The sequence below is a fragment of the Pyxicephalus adspersus genome, chromosome 5 (assembly GCF_032062135.1).
Source record: "Pyxicephalus adspersus chromosome 5, UCB_Pads_2.0, whole genome shotgun sequence".
Taxonomy (NCBI): domain Eukaryota; kingdom Metazoa; phylum Chordata; class Amphibia; order Anura; family Pyxicephalidae; genus Pyxicephalus; species Pyxicephalus adspersus.
This window is the reverse complement of record NC_092862.1, coordinates 95,186,702-95,209,671: the sequence shown is the minus strand read 5'-3', so window position 1 is coordinate 95,209,671 and position 22,970 is coordinate 95,186,702. Positions and strand designations below refer to the sequence as shown.

Genomic DNA, 22,970 nt, shown 5'->3' with positions numbered 1-22,970 from the left:
TAAGATTGGTACAAGAGATGATCAGAGACTGCAGACATGTACAGGAGATGGTCAGAGTCTATGAGATTGATACAGCAGATGATCAGAGACTGCAGTCATGCACAGGAGATGATCAGGGTCTATGAGATTGGTACAAGAGATGATCAGAGACTGCAAACATATACAGGAGATGATCAGTCTATGAGATTGGTACAAGAGATAATGAGAGACTGTAGACATGTACAGGAGATGATCAAAGTTTATGAGATTAGTACAGGAGATGATGAGAGTCTATTAGATTGGTACAACAGATGATCACAGACTTCAGACATGTGCAGGGGATGCTCAGAGTCTATAGGATTGGTACAGGAGATAATCAGTGACTACAGACATGTACAGGAAATGGTCAGGGTCTATGAGATTGATACAAGAGATGATCAGAGACTGCAGACATGTACAGGAGATGGTCAGAGTCTATGCAATTGGTAAAGGAGATGATCAGAGACTGCAAACATATACAAGAGATGATTAGTCTATGAGATTGGTACAGGAGATGATCACAGACTGCAGTCTAGTATAGAAGTTGATCAGAGTCTATGAGATTGGTAGAAGAGATGATAAGTGACTGCAGACATGTACAGGAGATAGTCAGAGTCTTCGAGATTGGTACAAGAGATGATCAGAGACTGCAGACACGTACAGGAAATGGTCAGAGTCTATGAGATTAGTACAGGAGATGATCAGAGACTGCAGACATGTACAGGAGATGGTCAAAGTCTATGAGATCGGTGAAAGAGATGATCAGAGACTTTAGACATGTTCAGGAGATGATCAGAGTCTATGAGATTGGTACAGGTGATGATCAGAGAGTGAAAACATATACAGGAGATGATCAGTCTATGAGATTGGTACAAGAGATGATCAGAGACTGCAGACAGGTTTAGGAGGTGGTCAAAGTCTATGAGATTGGTACAAGAGATGATCTGAGACTGCAGAGATTTTTAGGAGATGGTCAGAGTCTATGAGATTGGTACAGGAGATGATCAGAGACTGCAGACATGTACAGGAGATGGTCAAAGTCTATTAGATTGATACAAGAGATTATCAGGGACTGCAGACATGTACATGAGATGATCAAAGTCTTTGAGATTAGTACAGGAGATGATCAGAGTCTATGAGATTGGTACAGGTCATGATCAGAGACTGCAGACATATACAGGAGATGATCAGAGTCAATGAGATTGGTACAGGACAAGATCAAAGACTACAGACATGTACAGGAGACGATCAGTCTATGAGATGATCAGAGATGATCACAGACTGCAGACATGTTTGGGAGATGGTCAGAGTCTATGAGATTGATACAAGAGATGATCAGGGACTGCAGAAATGTACAGGAGATGATCAAAGTCTATGAGATTAGTACTGGAGATGATCAGAGACTGCAGACATGTACAGGAGATGATCACGGTCTATGAGATTGGTAGAAGAGATGATCAGAGACTGCAGACATGTACAGGAGAGATGATCAGAGACTGCAGACATGTACAGGAGATGATCACGGTCTATGAGATTGGTAGAAGAGATGATCAGAGACTGCAGACATGTACAGGAGATGGTCAGTCAATGAGATTGGTACAGGACATGATCAAAGACTGCAGACATGTACAGGAGACGGTCAGAGTCTATGAGATTGGTGCAAGAGATGATCAGAGACTGCAGGCATATACAACAGATGATCAGTCTATGAGATTGGTACATGAGATGATCAGAGACTGGGGATGATCAAAGTCTATAAGATAAGTACAGAAGATGATCAGAGTCAATGGGATTGGTAATGGAGATCATCAGAGACTGCAAACATATACAAGAGATGATTAGTCTATGAGATTGGTACAGGACATGATCAAAGACTGCAGACATGTACAGGAGATGGTCAGAGTCTATGACATTGGTAATGAAGATAATCAGAGACTGCAAACATATACAAGAGATGATAAGTCTATGATATTGGCACAGGACATGATCAAAGACTGCAGACATGTACAGGAGATGGTCAAAGTCTATGAGATCGGTGAAAGAGATGATCAGAACTGCAGACATATTCAGGAGATGATCAGTCTATGAGATTAGTACAGGAGATTGTAAGAGTCTATGAGATTGGTACAGGAGATGATCTGAGACTGCAGACACGTACAGGAGATGATTAGAGTCTATGAGATTGGTACAGAGATGATCAGAGACTGCAGACATGTTTAGGAGGTGGTCAGAGTCTATGAGATTGGTAGAAGAGATGATCAGAGACTACAGACATGTACAGGAGATGGTCAGAGTCTATGAGATTGGTACAGGAGATGATCAGAGACTGCAGACATGTACAGGAGATGGTCAGAGTCTATTAGATTGGTACAGGGGATGATCAGAGACTGCAGACATATGCAGGAAAGGGTCAGAGTCTATGAGATTGGTACAAGAGATGATCACAGACTGCAGACATCTACAGCAGATGATCAGAGTCTATGAGATTGGTACAGAGATGATCAGAGACTGCAGATATGTTTAGGAGGTGGTCAGAGTCAATGAGATTGGTACAAGAGATGATCACAGACTGCAGACATCTACTGGAGATGATCAGAGTCTACGAGATTGGTACAGAGATGACCTGAGACTGCAGACATGTTTAGGAGATGGTCAGAGTCTATGAGATTGGTAGAAGAGATGATCAGAGACTGCAGACATGTTATTTTTTTGTGTGTGCATTTTAAGGAGTAGGCTCTAGTTGTGTAATTGCAGTCAGGCTGAAAATATTCAATTATTCAACCATAGGACCTAAAAAACTTAAGCTACGTACACACGTCCAACGGTTCTCGCCCGGTAATCGGCTCAGGGCTGATAGCGGTCGAGAATCTGGCGTGTGTACAGCGCTAGTAGTCCATCGTCGGAACAACCGTCCTGGCGGATCCACAGACGGTGGACGACTAACGATCCTAATGCAAGGGAAGTATCCTAATGCACATGTGTATGCAGCTTAACAAAATCATCAGCAAATGATTACAAAAACCAAAAGATGCTAGGGGCCCTACATGCTTAGATTTTTTAACCACTTTCTAAAACTAGGTTATCTCTATTTTCTGAGAAAACCTGGAATTGTTTCCAGTAAAACCAAGTGTTGTGGAACTTCTCTTCTGTGTCATACAAAAAGACTGTGAAGTCTTCAAAAAGCATAATCTTGTTAATTATTATTAATTTTATTAATAAACAGAAAATATATAGTGACAACATTTTATGCAGCGCTTTGCATTAAATAGGGGTTTCAAATAACAGATACAGACAGTGACACAGTAGGAGGAGAGGACCCTGCCCTGAAGAGCTTACAATCTTACAAAAAAACAGTCCAATGGACAGTGGGTTTGACTGTCTCCAAAATAGTGTTACGCAGACCAAAAAGCACACAATTTTATCTTTGTTTTATGTTTGTTGTTGTCTGGGAATGACTGAAAGTGGGGTGTGTGCTTGATAATATTGTCCATAACCATAATAATCTGTTATCAGAGTCACCCTACAGTAGTAAAGTATTATTTATTCGTAGAAATGATTGTTAGCAGTCCTTCATACTTTAGCAATATAGAATATGACAGAGTTCCTAGTGCAGTATTATGTGTCCATGGTTGATATATATATATTCTATGTTCCATGTACAGAGTTTAGCGCTCTCCACAAGTCCCCTAAAGAAGCCCGTAGGTGAAATATATATATATATATTTTTAAGTGAAAAGAACCAGACTTATCTATAAGTTAAGATATACTTTGACTAATGAGACTTTAGTGAAATATATAGGTAAGTATCATTGTACTTAGCCCTCCTGGCGGTATTCCGGAGTGTGGCTATGGGTGAATTTTATGTACCTAAAGCGGTAACCCCGAGTCACACTCGGGGTAGCATAAAAAAATCCTACCTGCTCCCCACGATCCAGCGGCGTCCTCCAGCGATCCCAACCCAGCTTCTGCATCACATTCTCGGCTAATTTAAAAGCAGATTATATTGTAATCCGTTTTTAAAACATTGATCACAGTGATAAAGGTATAAAAAATAAATCCAAATAATAAATCCAAAAGTTTATCTATTATTGCACCCTTGTTTGGAGACATTTTTTTTTTTTTTAATTTTTTAATAAAATTAATAAATTTGTTATTTTGTATTTTTATTATTTATAATCATTTATTATATTATACTTTATGATTTGTGTTTCAAACTTTATCATACCCAGGAGTTATTACTAAGATCACAGACCTAAAATATTAAACAACAAATATCCACGCAAAACAATGTACTACTTTTGACATACTGACATAACTAGACTGCCAAGGAGGTTAATTAACTACCTGAGGCTAACAGCTCTTGAGGACATTTCACACTTTTCTAAATTCAGATTTTGTGTACCTACTTGCATTTGCCTAGAAATGTGACCTTTTCCTGAGAAAGAGTCAACAACAATTGTTAGTATGTAACTGTTTTCACACCTATGACTGTGTGTGCTCCTTTGCGAAAGACCACCTAGGACTTATAGGAGGAATTTTTATTATTGAAATAATCCCCGATATTGACCATTAATAATAATTTCTTACACATGGTTGTACAAGATGCAAGCTGGACCTACTCAAGAAAACATTCCAGGTGATATATTAGAGGTCCAGATGACTTTTGTTGGAGAGTCAAAAATGTAGCCGTCCATGGGTCCCAAACCAAGAAAAAAGTGGAGAATCCAAACTTTCAAAGTTTATGTGCCCCATAGCTAGTTCTGTATTAGCTAGGACAATAAAATAGAACTGTAGTTCTAAACTTTTTTTCTGGTGGATAAAAAAGGGAGGGGTTCGGTCTTTTATTAGGTGTTTATTATTGTCCATATAGACTTGGGGAGTTTTTTTTCTCATTTCTTGTTTGTCAGGAGAACAAGAGGTGAGGAATTTCTCCCTAATGGAGACATAGTGATAAAGATGCATTGGTACTTCAAAAGCAGCACTGGGTAGCTTACCTAATATAGGGGGTCTTAATGAAACCCTTGATGTTACCAAATGGCTGCACATCATATTCAGGAATGTATTTTCTTTAAAAACCGCAGTCATGCAGCAGGAGATGGTCAGAGTCTATGAGATTGGTACAACAGAGATGATCAGAGAGTGCAGACATATACAGGAGATGGTTAGAGTTTATGGACTCTATAAATTATTCCCCAGTCACTTCCTCTGAAATTTGCTGAAAGTTGGTTGTATCTTTCTACAGGTCTTCTATTAAAACAATGACTGTTTCTGCCGCATTAAAACTAATTTTTTGACGAAATTGAATGGGGAATAATTTATAAATAGAGCCCTATGTTATTGGTACAAGAGATGACCATAGACTGCAAACATATACAGGAGATGGTCAGAGACTTGGATAGGCGTTAGAACACAACAGCCCTTTGACTGGAGAAAGTATCAATGATACCCCAGAGTTTACTGCTATTGCAACCACTTTAAAAATCCCTATTGGTGCTGCAGATAACTTCTCCTATCAGGAGACCCCTGAATTGGACGTTTCTTGGATGTGACTTTTGGGCACTGGGTTGGCGTGAGGTGCTTTCCAGACTCCATCATGGTGCAAGTCAGTTGCTGAGAACTTTCCAATTCCAAGAAATACTAGCATTGACTCTAAAGTTACCTCCGGGGGGGTTAAATGCTGTAAGACTCAGGGTTGCCATCATCTATTGGGCAAAGTGTCATGCATGTGTGTCCTGCACTCATTTCTATCATACATTGTTGAATTTCCACACTGCTGCTTTTATTTGCCAAGGACAATCTTCAGTCCATTGTTGCTGTCTACATATAGTGACTTTGGTCACTTCCTATTATCTCACCCTTATCTGCTATCAGCTGTCTGGGTTTCAGGAGCAGAGACTAGCCTCCTACCACACACTTTTAAAGCAGACTAAACACTTTTTGTACTCACCTGTCCCCGTCCCATTGCAGGTGCAGCCATTTTCTTCCTTTTTCTCTGCCTTGTTATGATCTTTGGAAATCCTGATTGGGCATGCCAGGAAGACAAAACTTCGCACACCTGCCCAGTTGCAAATTTTAAGGTTGCCTTACTGCCATACCACTGCATCATTTTTGAATTATTTGCTCCCTCCAGCAAATTGTATTTCTGATTTGCCCACCTCTACCACTATTGCTCCCTGATTAAAAGACAATGTTTTTGGTTCTAACGGATGAAGTTCACATCACTGTCTAACTACAGGACTGGTCTAATGCTTCTATCAGTTGTTTAAAACTCCTAAAGCTGCAAACATTTTTACTTTGCAACCACTTTCTCAATGATTTCTTTTTGGAAAAAATGTAATAAACTGTGTGTACCCCCAAACACTTCTTAACTTTCTATAAATTTGGTAAACCTTTTTAAGTGGTTATAAGTGGTTTATTCCCACTGTGGACCCAGAAGGCACACTCTATTTTGGTAGATGGCACACCCGTCTTTAAGGACCCAGCTGATTAATCCATTGGAAGCTCTTACTAGTGCTCTATTCTTGCTGAGAGGTCATTTTCTTTATTAAAAAAAATTTGTTTATATGTGTAGTGCACCTTGGCTAAAGTGCTGTACTTTTCTGCAAAAAACTCTTGATCCACATAGCTTTGTAGGGATCGTGTCTTTTCGGACAGGCTGTTGACAACTTCATCAAGGATGCTGGTGATTTCAATAACATCCATCTTTCTTTAGGAGAAGAAACCCACAGAGCATTAGGCAAAGTCTTCTCTCCATCCGAATGTCATGAAATATCCCTTTTGTTTTTAAGATCCTCCAAGGTCATCCACCTGCAAGGTCTGGCACACAAAATCTTCCAAATCCTCCAGCAAGCCTTTCTTGCATTGAGGGGTCTTCCACTTTCTAGAGTGGGGGCTAACATTTCTTATCCTCTGTGAACAATCTTATTTATTTATGTTTGTGTAGTGGAAGATGTGTTAGCCCAGGGCTATGATTTGCAGTTTTGCACACTTAAGCTACGTACACACTTCCAATTATTATCGTTGGTAAACGAACGACAAACGATCCTGCACGATATCTGCGAACGATCGTATAGCACCGATCCTGTACATACAGATAACGACACGATCGTTCGTAGATATTGTACACACAATAGATGCGATCGTTTGAACGATACAGGAAGTTACGTGCACCACAGGAACGTTCGTTCATCACGCATGCTCAGACCATGGACGATCAATGAACGATCGTACACACGAACGATGGTCAACGATCGTCGTCCAATCCGAGCCGCCGGTCCGGTCGTTCATTTCCAACGACTTTCCTCGTTCGTCGGCGTCGTTGGTTACTTTTTTTACAAACGATTTTTGCCCAATCGATCGTTCGTTCGTCGTTCATTTTGAACGATAAAAATTGGAAGTGTGTACGCAGCTTTACTCTTCCTCAGTTTCTTACCTCCAACCTTTTCACACCAAGAGTTTGTTTTTGGAAGAATCTCCTCTTTTCTGCAACTGGGTCTAGACAAGCTTTTGGTCTCCATATTCATTTTCTGCTCTAGTTCACCAATAGAAACATTTCCTTCAGTTTTTGAATGTAGACTGAACTGTGCCAGTCTGTTGTTCAGCTACTACATTTTTCAAAAAGTCAGATTGTCTTTTTTTCATCCTAGATGTACTGGAAAAAAAGCCTCCCTGCCTTGTTGTTCCACCATTTCTAGGGAATTTGACAGGCAGCCATTCATACTTTTGGTCTCATAGGACAGGTATTGTCCTTTCCTTTCTAATACCCTCTGATATAGATGTATATACTTCGTTCTGATTGAGCATGAACATGCTGAGACCTGATAACTTTCATATCCAACCACTGGGAGATGGGTAAGCCATAAAGAAAGAAATAAAATACCTGTATACACATCTAAGGCACATTCATACAACAGAAGTACAAAGCATGTTAGATGTGCCCATAGTCAACCATATTTGTCTTTATGTGAAGTACCTGGAATCTGCATTACGTAGCTGACTGAATTAGTTTTGCAATTGTTTGTAACAGCAAATCAGCCACACAGACTTTGGTATTTGTAATTTTCCCCCATATTTTCTGCTAGCAAATTATTATTGTCATTGTGAGAGAGGTGCCTGCACATACCTGCAATGGCTACCCAAAACGTCCATTAACAGCTGAAAGACAAAGGCCTCAGACAAAGCTCTGACACTTTAAGGTTGAAAAACTTGCTGCTAAGTCACTTCTCCACACATTACTTATATCCATACCAACAATGGGCACTCCCAATGGCCAACAGAAATCAGCACTATCAGGAAGTTCTGAATCCTTTTTTTTAGCTAGGGATTGTAAGAATGCTGCAGAAGTGCCCTTTCTGATCACACACACTTTAAAAATGCAATAAAAATGCAGAATTAATTGGTAATTTACTGGGCCTGATTTATTAAAGCTCTCCAAGGCTGGAGAGGATGCACTTTTATTGTTGAAGCTGGGTGATCAAGCAAACCTGGAACAGCCTTGGAGAGCTTTATTAAAACAGGCCCAATGACTGCAAAACTAGCCAAATTCTGTAGCACTTCCAATGGCCAACAGAAATCAGGACTATAAGAAGTTTTGAATCTCTTTTTTTTTTTACCTAAGGTTTGGAGGCTGCTGCAGGAGTGCCCATTCTCAGTATCGTGACTACTCAGACCCATTGTCAAACCTTACGCCGGACAATGTCCGGCCTCATGTAGCCAGAGTATACAGGCAGTTCTTAAATGATGAAGGCATTGGTGCCATTGATTGGTCTCCATGTTCCACAGACCTGAATCCAGTAGAGATGCTCTGGGACATTATGTATTGTGCATCCGACCTTACCTAGTAGCATCACAGATTGTCCAGTAGCTTACTGATGCCCTTATCCAGGTCTGGGAGGAGATCTGCTATGTGATTTCAGTGTTCTCTGAATTTTTTGAGCAGTGTACATGAAAAGATAGATAGAATAATTTCCAACATGAACAATTTTTTAAAAAATGTTTTAGTAGATGGTAAAGGGATAGCTCACCATTAACTATTAACTAGGCTTTGCCAACACAGGGCAAAACAATAGGTTTTTAAAAAATGAACCCAGGCAAATAAATGCTTTTTATTCATTAATATGATATTTGAATTTTTTTTTAAACAGTATGTCTAAAGCAGTAAAAACCTGCATTTGTCCTGCAATTATTGTAGATAAGAGGTCTGAATAAAGAGAGAGATGCAGCACAAGGATCCAGACAGTTATGCTGCACTGCAGGGAACATGCTGATAGTGGAAAAGAGCAGAGTGACAGTGATCTGAACTAGTTGGTGTACTTCCTCTCCTTTTACTGTACAGTCACACATTGGAGGACGGAGATGAACTGTAAGTGGTACCAAACTGAGACAGAAAGAAAACATACATATTCACTTTTGCTTTGCACCTCTGTAGCTGGAAGCTAAGCAATATTCAGTGTAGTAGTATGGGGAGCATGTGTCCCCCTTCCTTTCCTTTCTTTGTAATATGTATGCCTGGTGAATGGCACAACTGGCAGAAGGTGGGCACAGGGGGTAAGTTGCAGTTGGATCAGTGGATTTGTATGTCTTGGTTAAGTTCCTAAAAATGTGCATAAATAGTTTTGATTGTAGCCAGACATTTACTTTGTTGACCCAAATGTTGACCCAATATTTTTTCTTTTGTATCATATGAAAAAGTAGCAATGCTGTTTCTGTATTTACAGAGGCTAACAGCATAAGACCGCTCGAAGGAGTTAAAATCTTGGACTTAACAAGGTATGAGCATTATAGATAAATACCAAATATTTATTTATGCTTTGGAACTGTGGATATCACTGATAAATGGTATCTCATTTGTTGTTCTTAAATACCAGTAAAAAGGTATAGCCAATTTAGGTATATTTATGCATTATGTGGGGATTTGACTAAGTAAACAAAAACAGTCTGTTCTATTCTAGTAAGGAAAAAAATGATGTAGACAGGGCATTCCGGCAGCAGGCTTCTATAGTACTGACGGTCTCAGTGTAACATTCAGCAGCTTCACAGCTCGGTCCTGCCCTTTGAGCTGACAAACACACTGACCAGCTTAGCTTCATCCTTCTGAGCTTCATAAGCACACCTGTCAGAAGAAAATGAAGGATGGTTAACAGGATTGGTAATCCTTCTCACCCTGCTTATAAGTCTTTCTGGTGAAACCAGTGCAATTACAGGTTTTCTAAAAACAGTTAAAGATGTAGGTTTCTAATAAAACGTGTGTATGTAATTTCCTTTGTGCGGGGTACAAAACATAAATATTTACGTTATGTTCTGAAAGTGTAAATATAAGCAATAAACTTTAACCCAGAGATGTAAAACTCTGGCCCGTGGGCCAAATCTGGCCCTCTAAGTCAATTTTTTTGCCCCCCCACAGAATACATCTGGCCTGCCCGCGTTACCACCTCACATCATCATTTTCAATACATGCAATACATATACATTATTCCTGTACACCCATCGTGTGACACAAAGCCTAGGCTATGATCATATGGTGCCTAACTACCAGGGGCATTGTCTTTGTTTCAATCCATTAGAGACTGCGTAGTGTAATATTTAGTGTAAGACAAATATGTGATGTGAGAGGATGAACAACAAACAACCTGCATAGATAGATAGAAATTAGTCTTTCAACCCCTAAAGTGTGTGTAGGGGGATTGTTTTTGTAGTAAACGTCCTCACTTTTTTAAATAAATTTCAAGTTTGGCCCCCGACTTGGTCTAAGTTTTTAATTTTTCTGTGTATTTGAGTTTGACACCCCTGCTTTAACCCATTTGATTTCTTGCAGAACCATTAGAAGGTTAATAGCCAATAGTTTAAGTAGAACTCCTTCTGGATATTCAGTATACATAAATATTTGAAAAGATGAACTTATCTTTGTGAGTGCTGCTCAGCTAGAGGTTTTGTCTTAAGAAGTGTTTTTAAGTTCAGGGATATTAGTTCAAGCCCCTTTCAAAATTATATGACAACTTGAAGCATAAGTAAACTTGTTGGTGTGGGTTAGTTTTTGTCCTAATCAGTAAGTAACCTAACGTGATAATGGGCTCAGGATTCTGCATGTGTAGGAATAACATTGTCTCAGGCTTTTATGTCTATTCTTGGCATTGCCAGGAATAGAGACTAGCTTTATACTGCATTGCCCATGCTCTGAAGATGTGCAGTTAATGGGCATGATTTATTAAAGCTGTCCAGGACTGGAGAAAATACACTTTCATCAGTGAAGCTGGGTGATCCAGCAAATCTGGAATGGACTTCTTAAAAGTAATTTGCTTTTTGTTAGCAAATGTTTACAATCCTGGACAGGATCCATTCCAGATTAGCTGGATCACCCAACTTCAATAGTGAAAGTGTATTCTCTCCAGCCTTTGAGAGATTTAATAAATTAGGCCCGATGAGTCTTTTCTCCAATTCTGTGTTGTAACATCCCTTTAATGATTTAATGCCTGCTGCTTTGAAACATTGGGGCAAGAGCAAACATTCAAACATCCCATTCTCATTTGTGATTGGGATCAAGAGATTTCCCACATGTAAAAGTCACTTGCTTGTAAGTGTGCTGTATATATATATATATATATATATATATATATATATATATATATATATATATACAGGTAAACATATCACTTGTGAGCACCCAAAGGTGTCTATAATTTTCTTTTATTATCTATTGTTTCTTTTTTTATGACGGTGCTACATTTGCCTGTAAGTGTTTTTTTTATATTAGTGAATGATCCTCTTGGTAAGCATATCTCCATCTATATTTTATAGGGTACTTGCTGGACCTTTTGCCACAATGATTCTTGGAGATCTTGGAGCAGAAGTCATAAAAGTCGAGAAACCAGGTAATTTTTAATAATAGTTTCTGTTAAGTAATAGTATTGCTTTTATGATTAAGTAAACCTATTCAGTTATATAAAAAGAAAAATGACATTGCTAAAAACATTTGCAGTTTTTTTCTTTGCAGATGGATCAGACAGAGGGTTTTTTTTGTTGTATCATACTTATACTACCATACTAGTTCATATGCTTTATTGTAAAACAGCCAAACCTTTCTTTTCATATCTCCTGTCTGGAGCTTACAGGCTTTCAGTGGCAGAACTGGTTTCAGGTCAAGAAACTGGGATTGTAATAATACGTTTTATTAAAAAAAACAAGAACAGAAAAAGTCTGTTGGGCCATATATTGATATTTTGGTGATGCTATTTTTTTGTGTGTTGATAAATGCAAAAGAGTTATATAGTTACAAAAATCCATAAACATACACTGACACGAGAATTAACTGTAGTTACTACCTCCTGTGAATAGAAAGAAAATGTAGGCACACCAGGCTTGAAAAAAGTAGCCTGTCAGCATGGTATTACTGCTGTGGAAAAAATGCTGCAGTTCCCTATGACATATGGGGCATGATGTGTGATGTTTGAAGGCTTTTATTATGATCAGTCAAACTGAGATCTTTCCCATAGCTCTCCTGCGGTCATCTGGTATCTGAAAAAATTGGAAACCATGATCCCATGTAGACTTTTTTTATGTGTTTTTTTCCTCCTGAAGAAATGGACTAGCTCCATGAAACACGGTGAGGATCCAGCACTACTTCTATGCTTTATGTATTAATACATGATTTTTAGAAATTATGTTTTTTCTGTCTTTTAAAAAACAACTTAACATGGATAATATTTGGTAATAAAGTGTGTTTGATATACTAAACATTGAGAATTTGGTACCCTAAAAGTCCCAAAAAATCTTTTGTTGTCCTGTAAATTTTATTTTTATAATATCAGGCACATGTAATTATTATATAATTATGTTGAAAAAGGTAGAGTAACTGTTAAGGAGACAGAGCATTGGAAGGAGTGAGTTTTATTGAAAATAGGGAGTGGTCTGTCACCACAGCTGCAGGGCTGCCATGTAGGAAAGCTGTAATGTGGTTTATATGATAGACGTGCCCTATGACTGTTAAGTATTTTTTTGTGTGACTTTGCCTGTTTTTTTTTTTTTTTTTAAAGTTGCTTGGGAGATCTCAGGACATTTAAATATGAAGATGACAGTGATACTAAGTAATGCTGATCATCTATTGTATATATGCATTAATAGGAAATACGCATTTTTAGCATTCTTGGACACTTTGGAGTGAAATGATTAATCAAACAGTGACGTTAACTGAAAAGATAAAATAAAAACATTGTCTACCAGTTAAAGAATTAACATTTGTAACATTAATCAACTGTGGCCTAGGGACAAAGGTATGTTTTTTTTGACAGTCAACACTCAATAAACAACAACTTCACATATTCAGTAATATATTGGCCCTGATTTATTAAAGCTCTCCAAGGCTGGGGAGAATACGCTTTGAACAGTGAAGTTGGGTGATCCAGCAAACCTGGAATGGATTTCCTAAAAGTCATTTACTACTTGTTAGCAAATGTTTTCAATCCTGGACCAGATCCATTGCAGGTTTGCTGGATCACCCAGCTTCACTGATGAAAAGGTATTCTCACCATTCTTGGGGAGCTTTAATAAATCAGGCCCATTAAGTTAATTTACAATTCATTAATCTGTCCAGGAATTTCCACTTTAAGATAAATTGGGTTATGGTAAATACACTTTTACAATATCTCATACAAAAGAACATAGGATATTGCTTGGGTAAAATAGAGAATGGCTATTTGTCCTGGTGACTATTGGGACAGAGCTGAATGGTAAAATTCAACATTTTTTGTTGTCACTGGAATGGAAGATAAGGGGAAATCTTTTAGCTATAGATATTTTGAATACAATGGTGACAGGCTACAACCACTCCCTGTTTTTTTTTGCTGTGTGTGTTTCCTTTAGAAAGATTTGATCTCTGAATGAAATGAAAGTTGATTGGTTTACTGTGAACCAAGGTGCAGATTTTGCTGCCCATGTCTTCTCCTAATGTAGAGAAATAAAAAAGGAGCTGAAAGTTCACATTCGGCCTTCCATATCAAAAAGAAGTGTATACTTACTACAAAGCACAGTGACTGGTCATGGTTTGCATGGTTATCCCAATTAGAGGACTGAAGTCTATGTCAGATTAAAAAATGTAGAGAGCACTGCCAAACCATTTAACCTAAGTCTTACCTGTCCAGTTTGCACATTTATCCCCTAAATAAATCTGTTACAAATCATGAACTTTGTCTTTAAGGTCCGTTGGCAGCTACAATCCTTCTTATCATATAAAGGGCTATTATGGTTTAATAAAGACATGACCGGGTTACTCAGTAACTTTTACCACACACTCCCATATTAACTATAATTATGTGATATTAACCCGACTATAATAATGTAAAAAATGTATCTAGACTTCACCTATTGCTTTTAAATTAATGTTTAACTTTTCATTACAATTTATTAGTTTCTGTATGTTTTTTATTGCAGTCATTTGAAATGTAGTTGCAACCTTGTGTCTGCCCACTCCCCATTACTATCATTAGTGTAATTTAATGAACAAACTTTTTGTTGGGTTTCATAGAAAAACATAATAGTTTTAATCTCTGTAAATATGTATTGCTATCAGTGTCTTTTTTGAGAGTTTACACTATAATGTTGCAATGTGAGAAATGCTGCATGCAACCCGGTGCATGGTGTGTAAGGGAACCTATTCACTTAAAAATGCATTATTGTTAGTATGCTGTTGGCCAAGTGTTGGTATATATTGGTGCCCTATTTCTAGAAACATTCTTCAGTTGTACGTAAAAGTTCTTAACATGGTTCTTTTCTGTACAAGTAGTGCATTTGATATCATTAATATAGGTATTTATTATAATGTCAAAGGTATAGCTTACATTTTTTATGTTTTTCATAGAGGGCGTTTGGTGTATGTTTTAATCTGTTTAAAATCGAAAGTTTTAACAAAGCTTTCATAATCTTATTCTTGTGTTTTGTTCTGTAGGATCTGGAGATGATACAAGGTTCTGGGGACCTCCTTTTGTAGGAATTGAAAGTAGTTATTTTCTCAGTGTGAACAGAAATAAGAAGGTATTTATATGAACATCTCTACTGTTAAATATATGTTTTTGTTATTTTAATTTGTATTTGGTTATTGTTTCATGTAGCTGTTATAAATCAGAAGAATACCTATACTTTAGTTTAGTATACTTTTTAGTTTTACTTTTGATTGCCTTGCTTACCTTTGAACAATCATGTCTAATAAAAAGCAGGTAGTCTGTAGCTTTTTGTTTTTTTTTACAGTATGTACAACATGTTTTTTGCTTTCTTACATGCTGAGCAGCAATTAGGTGAGGCAAGCTGGCAGAGAAATAGAACAGAAAGTTCTTCCAAGTTGTATGTCTTTAGTTGTGTGGTGGATTGCTTGTCCTTGTTGCTTTGTTGGCGATAAATCTCTTTGCTTGTATGTGTCTTTAGTTGCAGCAGCATACACTTGATTCTGGTGAGCATATGTGGGCACAAGAGGCCTTTATATCAATTGGTTCATCCACTCACAATTCAAAGAAGGATAAAAGAGATGTTTCAAGCCATTTACAAGGACTTGCGCAGAACCCCCAAAAAATGTATAGAATGCACCCACATGTCTATGTGCTACTGCAGATCCTGGCTCCTCATCTTACTTGATAAACTAAAAAATAAGGCACAGAATCTGCCTAGTTGGATGGTTGCTGGTAATATTTTTTTTTTTCAAAATGACTTTAGTTAGTTTAGTTAGATGTTTTCATCACACAATGTATTAAATGATATGGGTGGTTTTCATACTTTTCATATACTTTTCTTTTCAGGATTCTTGCTACAGGTTTTTACTTTTTAATCCTTGCACTTCAGTTTTCTATCAGGGAAATCTTCAGTTCTTGAGAATGTGAAGGATACCTTCAGGCTACTTCGGAACATCGTGCAATTAATTGTAATGTCTCAGCCCAACTGGGAAATAAGTGGGAAAGAGGCTTCAGGGTCCCAAAGTCAAGCACAGTTTTCCAACTGCATAGGGCCACATTAAAGAATCCAAGTGCCCCCATGTAATTGGACCTTTTTTTCGACTACAAATTATTCTTTAATTGTATTGTTCTTTACAGTGTTGCTCTATACTGTATGGCTGTCACAGACAGCAGCTACAAATTTGTGGTCATAGATTTTGGTGATTGCTGATTCCAAAGTTATCTAATTCTGTGATGGGTTAAGAAGGACAAAATAACATTATTACCATTTCACTGGGGCCAGGTGTTATGTGGAATGCGCTTCTGGTTTTAGGGATAAGTACTTTAGTTCGCCATCCAACTGAGACCTTTTTACCCAAAGAAGTATATGTAGAAAATACCTAGGAAGAAATACCTTTTTTTAAGATACAACTACAAAACAATTCAATGCTACTTTTAAAGGCTTTATTATCCCACAGCTTTAGCATAGGTGGTCAGTGGTGAGAAAGTAGATTGGTAGAAACTTAACAATCATTTTGGTTGTTAGGTGATTGTTTGGGTTGAATGGTCCCAACAGCTTTAGCATTCTACCCAAGTTAGCATTCTACTGAGTGGGCTACTGGCTACTGTCAGGGTGTAATCTTTTGAAGTTTGGGGAATGAAGTGGAATGGGTAGGTTGAAAGGATAGTGAATAGAAAGAAAAATCTAATTGGTAGTAGGTCTGTTAACTGTAGGCAGAGTAGAAAGGAAACTAAACTAAAGCTACGTACACACGTCAGATTTTTATCGCCCGATAATCGGCATCGGCCAATTATCGGGCGAAAATCTGCCGTGTGTACAGTCGGTGTCGTCCATCGTCCGGACGACCGACCTGCTGGATCCACGGACGATGGACGACAGCCGATCCTAATGAAAGGGAAGGGGAGAGCGCGCAGCAGGGTGCCGCTCCATCGCTCTCCCCCTCCCCTCCCCATAGAGCATGAACGGTGCTGTATGTACAGCACCGTTCATGCATCGTGCACTCCCTTGTCGTTGGAAAGGATCGTGAAAGATCCTTTCCAACAACAAATATTGGAAGTGTGTACGCAGCTTAAGAATGGAAAAGGTCATTTAAGATTGATCTGTTCTTTATCTCATGAATGACAACTGCAGTCCCCATAATGTTAGATCACTTTAGGCTTCTATAATCATGACTATAGAAAAACAGTATTTTTTAATCTTTGCCTGTTCTGTGATGAGTTCTGCTGATGAATATTAGTTTAAAGATCACAAATTATAAGCTTCTATTATATAGCTTTATTCAGTTGTTTATCTTGGTTACAGCAACACATAGATACACAAATATTTGAACCCACCTTGCTAAACAGGTATTTTGTGATGTACCTTTTATGAATGATTTGAATATCGCTTACTTAATTTTTTACAAATATATTTTATTTTGGTATTTTCCCAGAGTATAGCTGTGAATATGAAAGATCCGAAAGGCACAAAAATTATTAAAGAGGTACTGTATTGTGAATTTTTTGAATATCATTTTATTTTTATATATTTTAGTTTTGCTGTAAGTAACTAAACCGCTCTATACCACTAAACTATGAGATGCATTCCAAAAATGTCCTAACCATTACAATACCACTACTTTTCTAATATAAGCTACGTTTAAGCTACAATTATTACATGTAGTTTGGAGTTCTCTTACTTCAGTCTGAATCACAGGTCATTGAAACAGGTCATGTAACAAGCCTGCCTTCTTAACCAAGTGTGAACAAGTGTTCTCTGCAGATTTCAGTAATGAAATCATATTTTTGTTTTTCAGTGATAGGAAAAATAAAATGTTAACACTTTAACAAGAAACACTCGTATAGCCATTTATTATTTTTCATTCTTTAAAAAATACATAATAACCTGAAATCAAACATAGGAGGGGTTACCTGAAGACCTGAAAGTTATTTCAAGGGGTTCTCCCCATGTTAAGGACGAGAAGCACCGACTTGTCCTGTCAACTATTTGTCTACAGTGTTACTTTAAATGAAATAAAATACACACATATGTGGTTTATCAAGGGTAAACCCCTTGGTTACTGGAGTTAGTAAAAAACTGATGACAGGTAAACAACTTACCATCGACTCATCAGCCGCTCATATCTCTGGATCCTCTAAGCACAATGAGATGTGGTCCAATCTGAAGGTAATTTCTGCTTATGTTTAGAGGTTAAGGGGTTGTGATGTATGTACTGTTTTTAGCAGAAAGCTTTTTTGTTTCTCTTTGTTTTCCTCACGATACCCAGCTGGATATTTTGTGTTATGGCTTCATATTGCTAACTGAACAGACAATTTGTTTCTATAACTGAAGGCTATGTCAGTGTTATAAACACAGAGGTCTGACCACAGTAATTCTAGTAATGTAAGAAAAAACATTTTACATTGGTGATAAGAATGATGTAAAAATATCTGCATAACCTGATTATTTTTTCTGTCTTTTTTTCTTTAGCTTGCACAAGCCTGTGATGTTCTAATTGAAAATTACATTCCTGGAAAACTATCTGAAATGGGTTTGGGTTATGAAGATATACAGAAAACAGCCCCTCATATTATCTATTGCTCAATCACAGGTAAAAAATAGACTTTTTGTAGACTTTTTAGTCATTATTATTATTATTATTTTTACAAATATTTAATTGGACATACCTTTACATCTTTGTTTTCACAATATGGTCAACTAGTTGTCCCATACTAAGCACTTACTTATGGCCTATGTGTGATAAGCTCCTTTTAAGGGTTCTACTGGAAATTCTGGAGTTCATAGGAACTAGAGGAAAAAATTGCCTAGCACAGGACAGTAAGGACTGTTTGGGCATTGGAATACTGTGGCTACATTGGCTAGGAAGGTACATAATTTACTGCACTGCCTCATTTTTTCTGTTTTATTGTAGTATCATTTAATATTGGACTTTTGTCATAAGAGTGTTGTCCTCAAAGAAAATACCAGACCCCCAAATACCTATCTGTTACAAATCCTTGTGCTTTCTACTCTAGTTCCTATTTGAATAAAATAATTATTAAAATATAAGTTTATAGGGATTATTTTGCAGTGATTAATTCCACTGAAATAATAGTAGGGCCCAGAAGCAGAATGTACAGGGAATAGTAAGCAAATGGTTTTGCTGTACTCCCTTTAGAGCTTTTTAACAGCAAACAGATAGATGTAACTGGTGCATTACAATTAATTTTGTTACATAAAATTCCCTTATCTTTTGACAACCTAGCAACAACATGTCTATTCCTGTACCTGATCCCTGGACCTCTTGTTGAATCTAAAAAAGCAGAAAAGTTATTTAGTTCCTAGCTATGAGTGGCTTAGCAAGGAACTCATGATATCTTGCTGTCAGATGCCTGTGTACAGGACCTAATTTGGAGTCATCCTTTTTTTATTTAATAATTATATTCTTTTGATCTGAGAAATAATTTTGATGTTTCGCTTGAAATTGTAATAGGTTACCTTGAAAACATAAATTGGCTCATGTAAACATAAACTGGCCTAAAATCTGATTTGCATGTATTTGTGTATTCTTTTTTGCTATCAGGCCTGCAACAAATTATAGTAATGATGGTTGCAATTGTGAACAAGCTGGTAGCTGGGATCATTTAATGCAGTGAAATGAAGAGGGATATTTGATATATTGAAACATGATGGCCTGCTAGTTTTTCTAATGAGGCAGTGGGATTCCTTATTGTCCCATGTAAACAGTTCCTTTGATAGCACTGACCTGGTTTTGGGTCACAAAGGAAGAGAAATAAGAATTTGTGACAGGAAGAATTTACTTGAATGACTAAAAACAGAATAGTTTAAAGAAAGAATAAACAAGTTTAATGGGTAAAGGATCTTATTTAGGCTGCATAATGTATGACAGCTGAATGAATTCCATGTTCATGACTTCAGTACTATGACAAAAATCTGATTGACACAGATTAGGGTTAAACTATAAAATTCAGGGGCTATACCTAAGAGAAGCGTAGTTTTAAACAGTTGAAGCAAATTACAATTGACAGCACTTTTTAAAATAATACCACGTGTGATGCCTAATTGTATCATCTAAACTGGGCATATAGAAGGAAATAATGTGTACTTTCTGATGTGCCAAAGGACCAATTCACCTATATTTATATTTAAGTTTTTAATAAATACTGTCACATTCACCAGTCAGTCACAACCTCAAAACCACCTGTCTAATATTGTGTGTCCATCAAGGTGTATCCATCAAGGCACTTATCTAGAAGTTATCTGGCACATTGACAAGATATTACCAGCAAATCCTTTTAATGTCCTATAAGTCTTGGGACTTTAAGGCTCAGATTTTTTTTCTAGCATGTCTCAAGGTCAATGTTGCACACAAAACAGGCCATCAACATGATCTAAAAAAAATACGATTGACCAGACTAGGCTTTTCTTTTTTCTCCATGGTCTAGATCTGATGCTCCACAGTAAGTCTTTTTAACAGGAAAAAGAAGGTCAGCATGGTGCGTACAAGATGGTATGTCTGTGAGTTCTGACACCCTTCTCTCATAGACACTGTCAATTTTTTTTATAGTAATTTGTGTTACAGTAGAACTTCTGGGGGATTTGAACCAAATTGAATAATCTTTGATCCCCTCCCTAACCAACCACATATATTAGCTTTGGGTCCTCATGACCCTGGAACCAACTTACCAGTTTTACTTCTTAGACCACCACTGCATACCGGGACCACTTTTACCTCCCACCAGACTTGCTGTTTTTATGATTCCATTTCTCAGCCTGTCTAGCCATAACATTTTGGCCCTTTTCATATTTCCTATTTGCAACACACCTCCTCATTATTAAGAATAGATTATTCACTTGCTGCCTAATTTATCCCATCCCCTTACAGTTAACATTATAATGAAAAAATCAATGTACGTCCATGTAATTTGTATCGAATCAGGCTGGCTGTTTCACTACAAATTTGTATTTATGTTATTTTAGAACCAGCCATGTTTGTTGCTGTCAGCATATTCGTTCTTATGTTAAAAAAGATATAGACAAGTCAAGTAAATTAATGTGAATTTATATTGTAGATGTAAATTAGAAAGTAGTTGCTTTCATCTTTTTACATCCATAGTTGCACCTCAGCACTTCTGGTCTCCTGCAGCCTTTTTGTAGCCATATTTGTCTAGAAGCATACGCTGCAGAGATGGCTGCACGGCTATTCTCTGGGTGAGTTTCCTGATGAAACCCGCAGTGGACTATGCTTGTGTAAAGTGTGTTGGCATAGCTAGTCATAGTGTTCATCAGTGGTGCATGTGGGAGGTCAACAACCTGGAAGCCAGCAGAGAGTTGTTGCACCATAAAACCTAAAGCAATGATAATACTTAAACATCTGAATGGCTGAATCACTGGGTTTTATTACTAATGGTGTTGGTATTATTATATACCCACTTTAGAAATGTGCTTATTTGAGATTTCAGTGTTTAGATTTTTATTAAATTTGTGTGTACTGTTAAAACATTATACATTTATATAATTACTATTTATTATATAATACTATATTTATAAATAAATCACTCAAGATCCAACTTTTTTAATTCACACTGGATTTAATTAGATAATATGTAAATCAGCTTATACATATGATTCATCCAATTTTTTTTTGTTGAATCTAATGTGCAAAATGTGTAAATACTGTGTAAAAGTTGGGTGAATCTTGGGTGAAAACATAAATAGACTAAATAGTGTTTAATGATCAATGTAAGAAGAAAAAAAAACTTGGTTGCTCTGGGTACTTTAGGGGCAAAGTTCTGCAAATTCCTGTGCTTAGGAAGCACCTATGATGATGAACATAATACATACTGTAAGCCCGATCAAACTTACAGACAAATATAAAGTCTTGGTTTAAAAAGGTGGTATGTTTTTAGGTTATGAAGATAAAAAGGTCAGTCTATAATGGCAGGGATGTTTATTTTGTCGTAATTAAACCATGGTTGGTTCAGTGGAATGAGGCGTATCTTTGTTTACAGAAATGGAATACACTTGCTGTTGAGTATTGTGGTGGTTTAGTGAAGTATTGGAAAGTCAAGATGTGTATTTCTTGCCTCTGCTAAATATATGAAATCAATCAATGATTAAGAGTATACCTGGAGAAATCTCTAAGCCATATTTTGCATCTATAGCTGATCATGAATTTTTAATGAATCTTAAATTTTGAGTTTCTCCCACAATCCCTTATTTATTGTCAAATGATTGGCATCAATAATATCCGTCATGGAAGGGCGAGCTTGTCCTTAACTTTCTAGGTAAAAGAAATGTTTTGTATATTAAAATGCTCTGGAGCTGCCCTGAAGGTACTTACAAACACCTGAAGCTGTCTGCATCTCATAAGTACCACATTACCAGAAAGAAAAGTTTTCTTTATAGTCATTGGCCAAACTCTGTCCCCTAAATTGCAGCCTATCCTAGTACCTGCTGATGCATTTTTGTGCTGTTCCTACATTTGTCCTGTGGACATAGTTGGTCCAGGGGAAGGCAAAAAACCCCTGGTACAATTTGCTTCAACGGGAAAAAATTCCTTCCTGATTCCATGAGACAATCTCATGTTCCTTGGATCAACAGTCACAGTTATTTTTACTTTAAAGCCTTAATACCCAGTTATATTCTGTGCTTCTAGAAAAACATCCAGCTTTTGCTTAAAGCAATCTATAGTAGTTTCTGAACTACTTCCTGAGGGAGCCGATTCCACATTTTCACACACCTTACCGTGAAGAATTTCTTCCTTATCTGGAGCTTAAACTTCCTTTCCTCCAGACGCAAAGAGTGCCCTCTTGTTCTTTGTAATGATCTCAAAGTGAATAATTGGGAGGAGAGTTCTCTATATGGACCATTTATATATTTTTACAGGGTGATCATATCCCCCCTTATACGTCTCTTCTCAAGGGAGAATAGATTCAGTTCAGCTAATTTCTCCTTAGAGCTCCTCCATTCCTTTCATTAGTTTATTTGCCCTTCTCTGCACTCTCTCCTATTCCACAATG

The 22,970-nt window shown here is 37.3% G+C and overlaps 1 protein-coding gene across 2 annotated transcripts in view; it reads left to right on the top strand.

Moving 5' to 3' along the window:
* SUGCT (succinyl-CoA:glutarate-CoA transferase) overlaps positions 1-22,970 on the top strand; it is a 360,863-nt gene that overhangs the window by 5,780 nt on the left and 332,113 nt on the right. For both annotated transcript variants that reach the window (XM_072412171.1, XM_072412169.1), the window contains exons 2-6: positions 9,735-9,786; positions 11,812-11,885; positions 14,954-15,039; positions 17,381-17,431; positions 18,418-18,538. In XM_072412171.1, the coding sequence (XP_072268272.1) occupies positions 9,735-9,786; positions 11,812-11,885; positions 14,954-15,039; positions 17,381-17,431; positions 18,418-18,538 (384 nt within the window). The remainder of the gene's footprint in view (positions 1-9,734; positions 9,787-11,811; positions 11,886-14,953; positions 15,040-17,380; positions 17,432-18,417; positions 18,539-22,970) is intronic.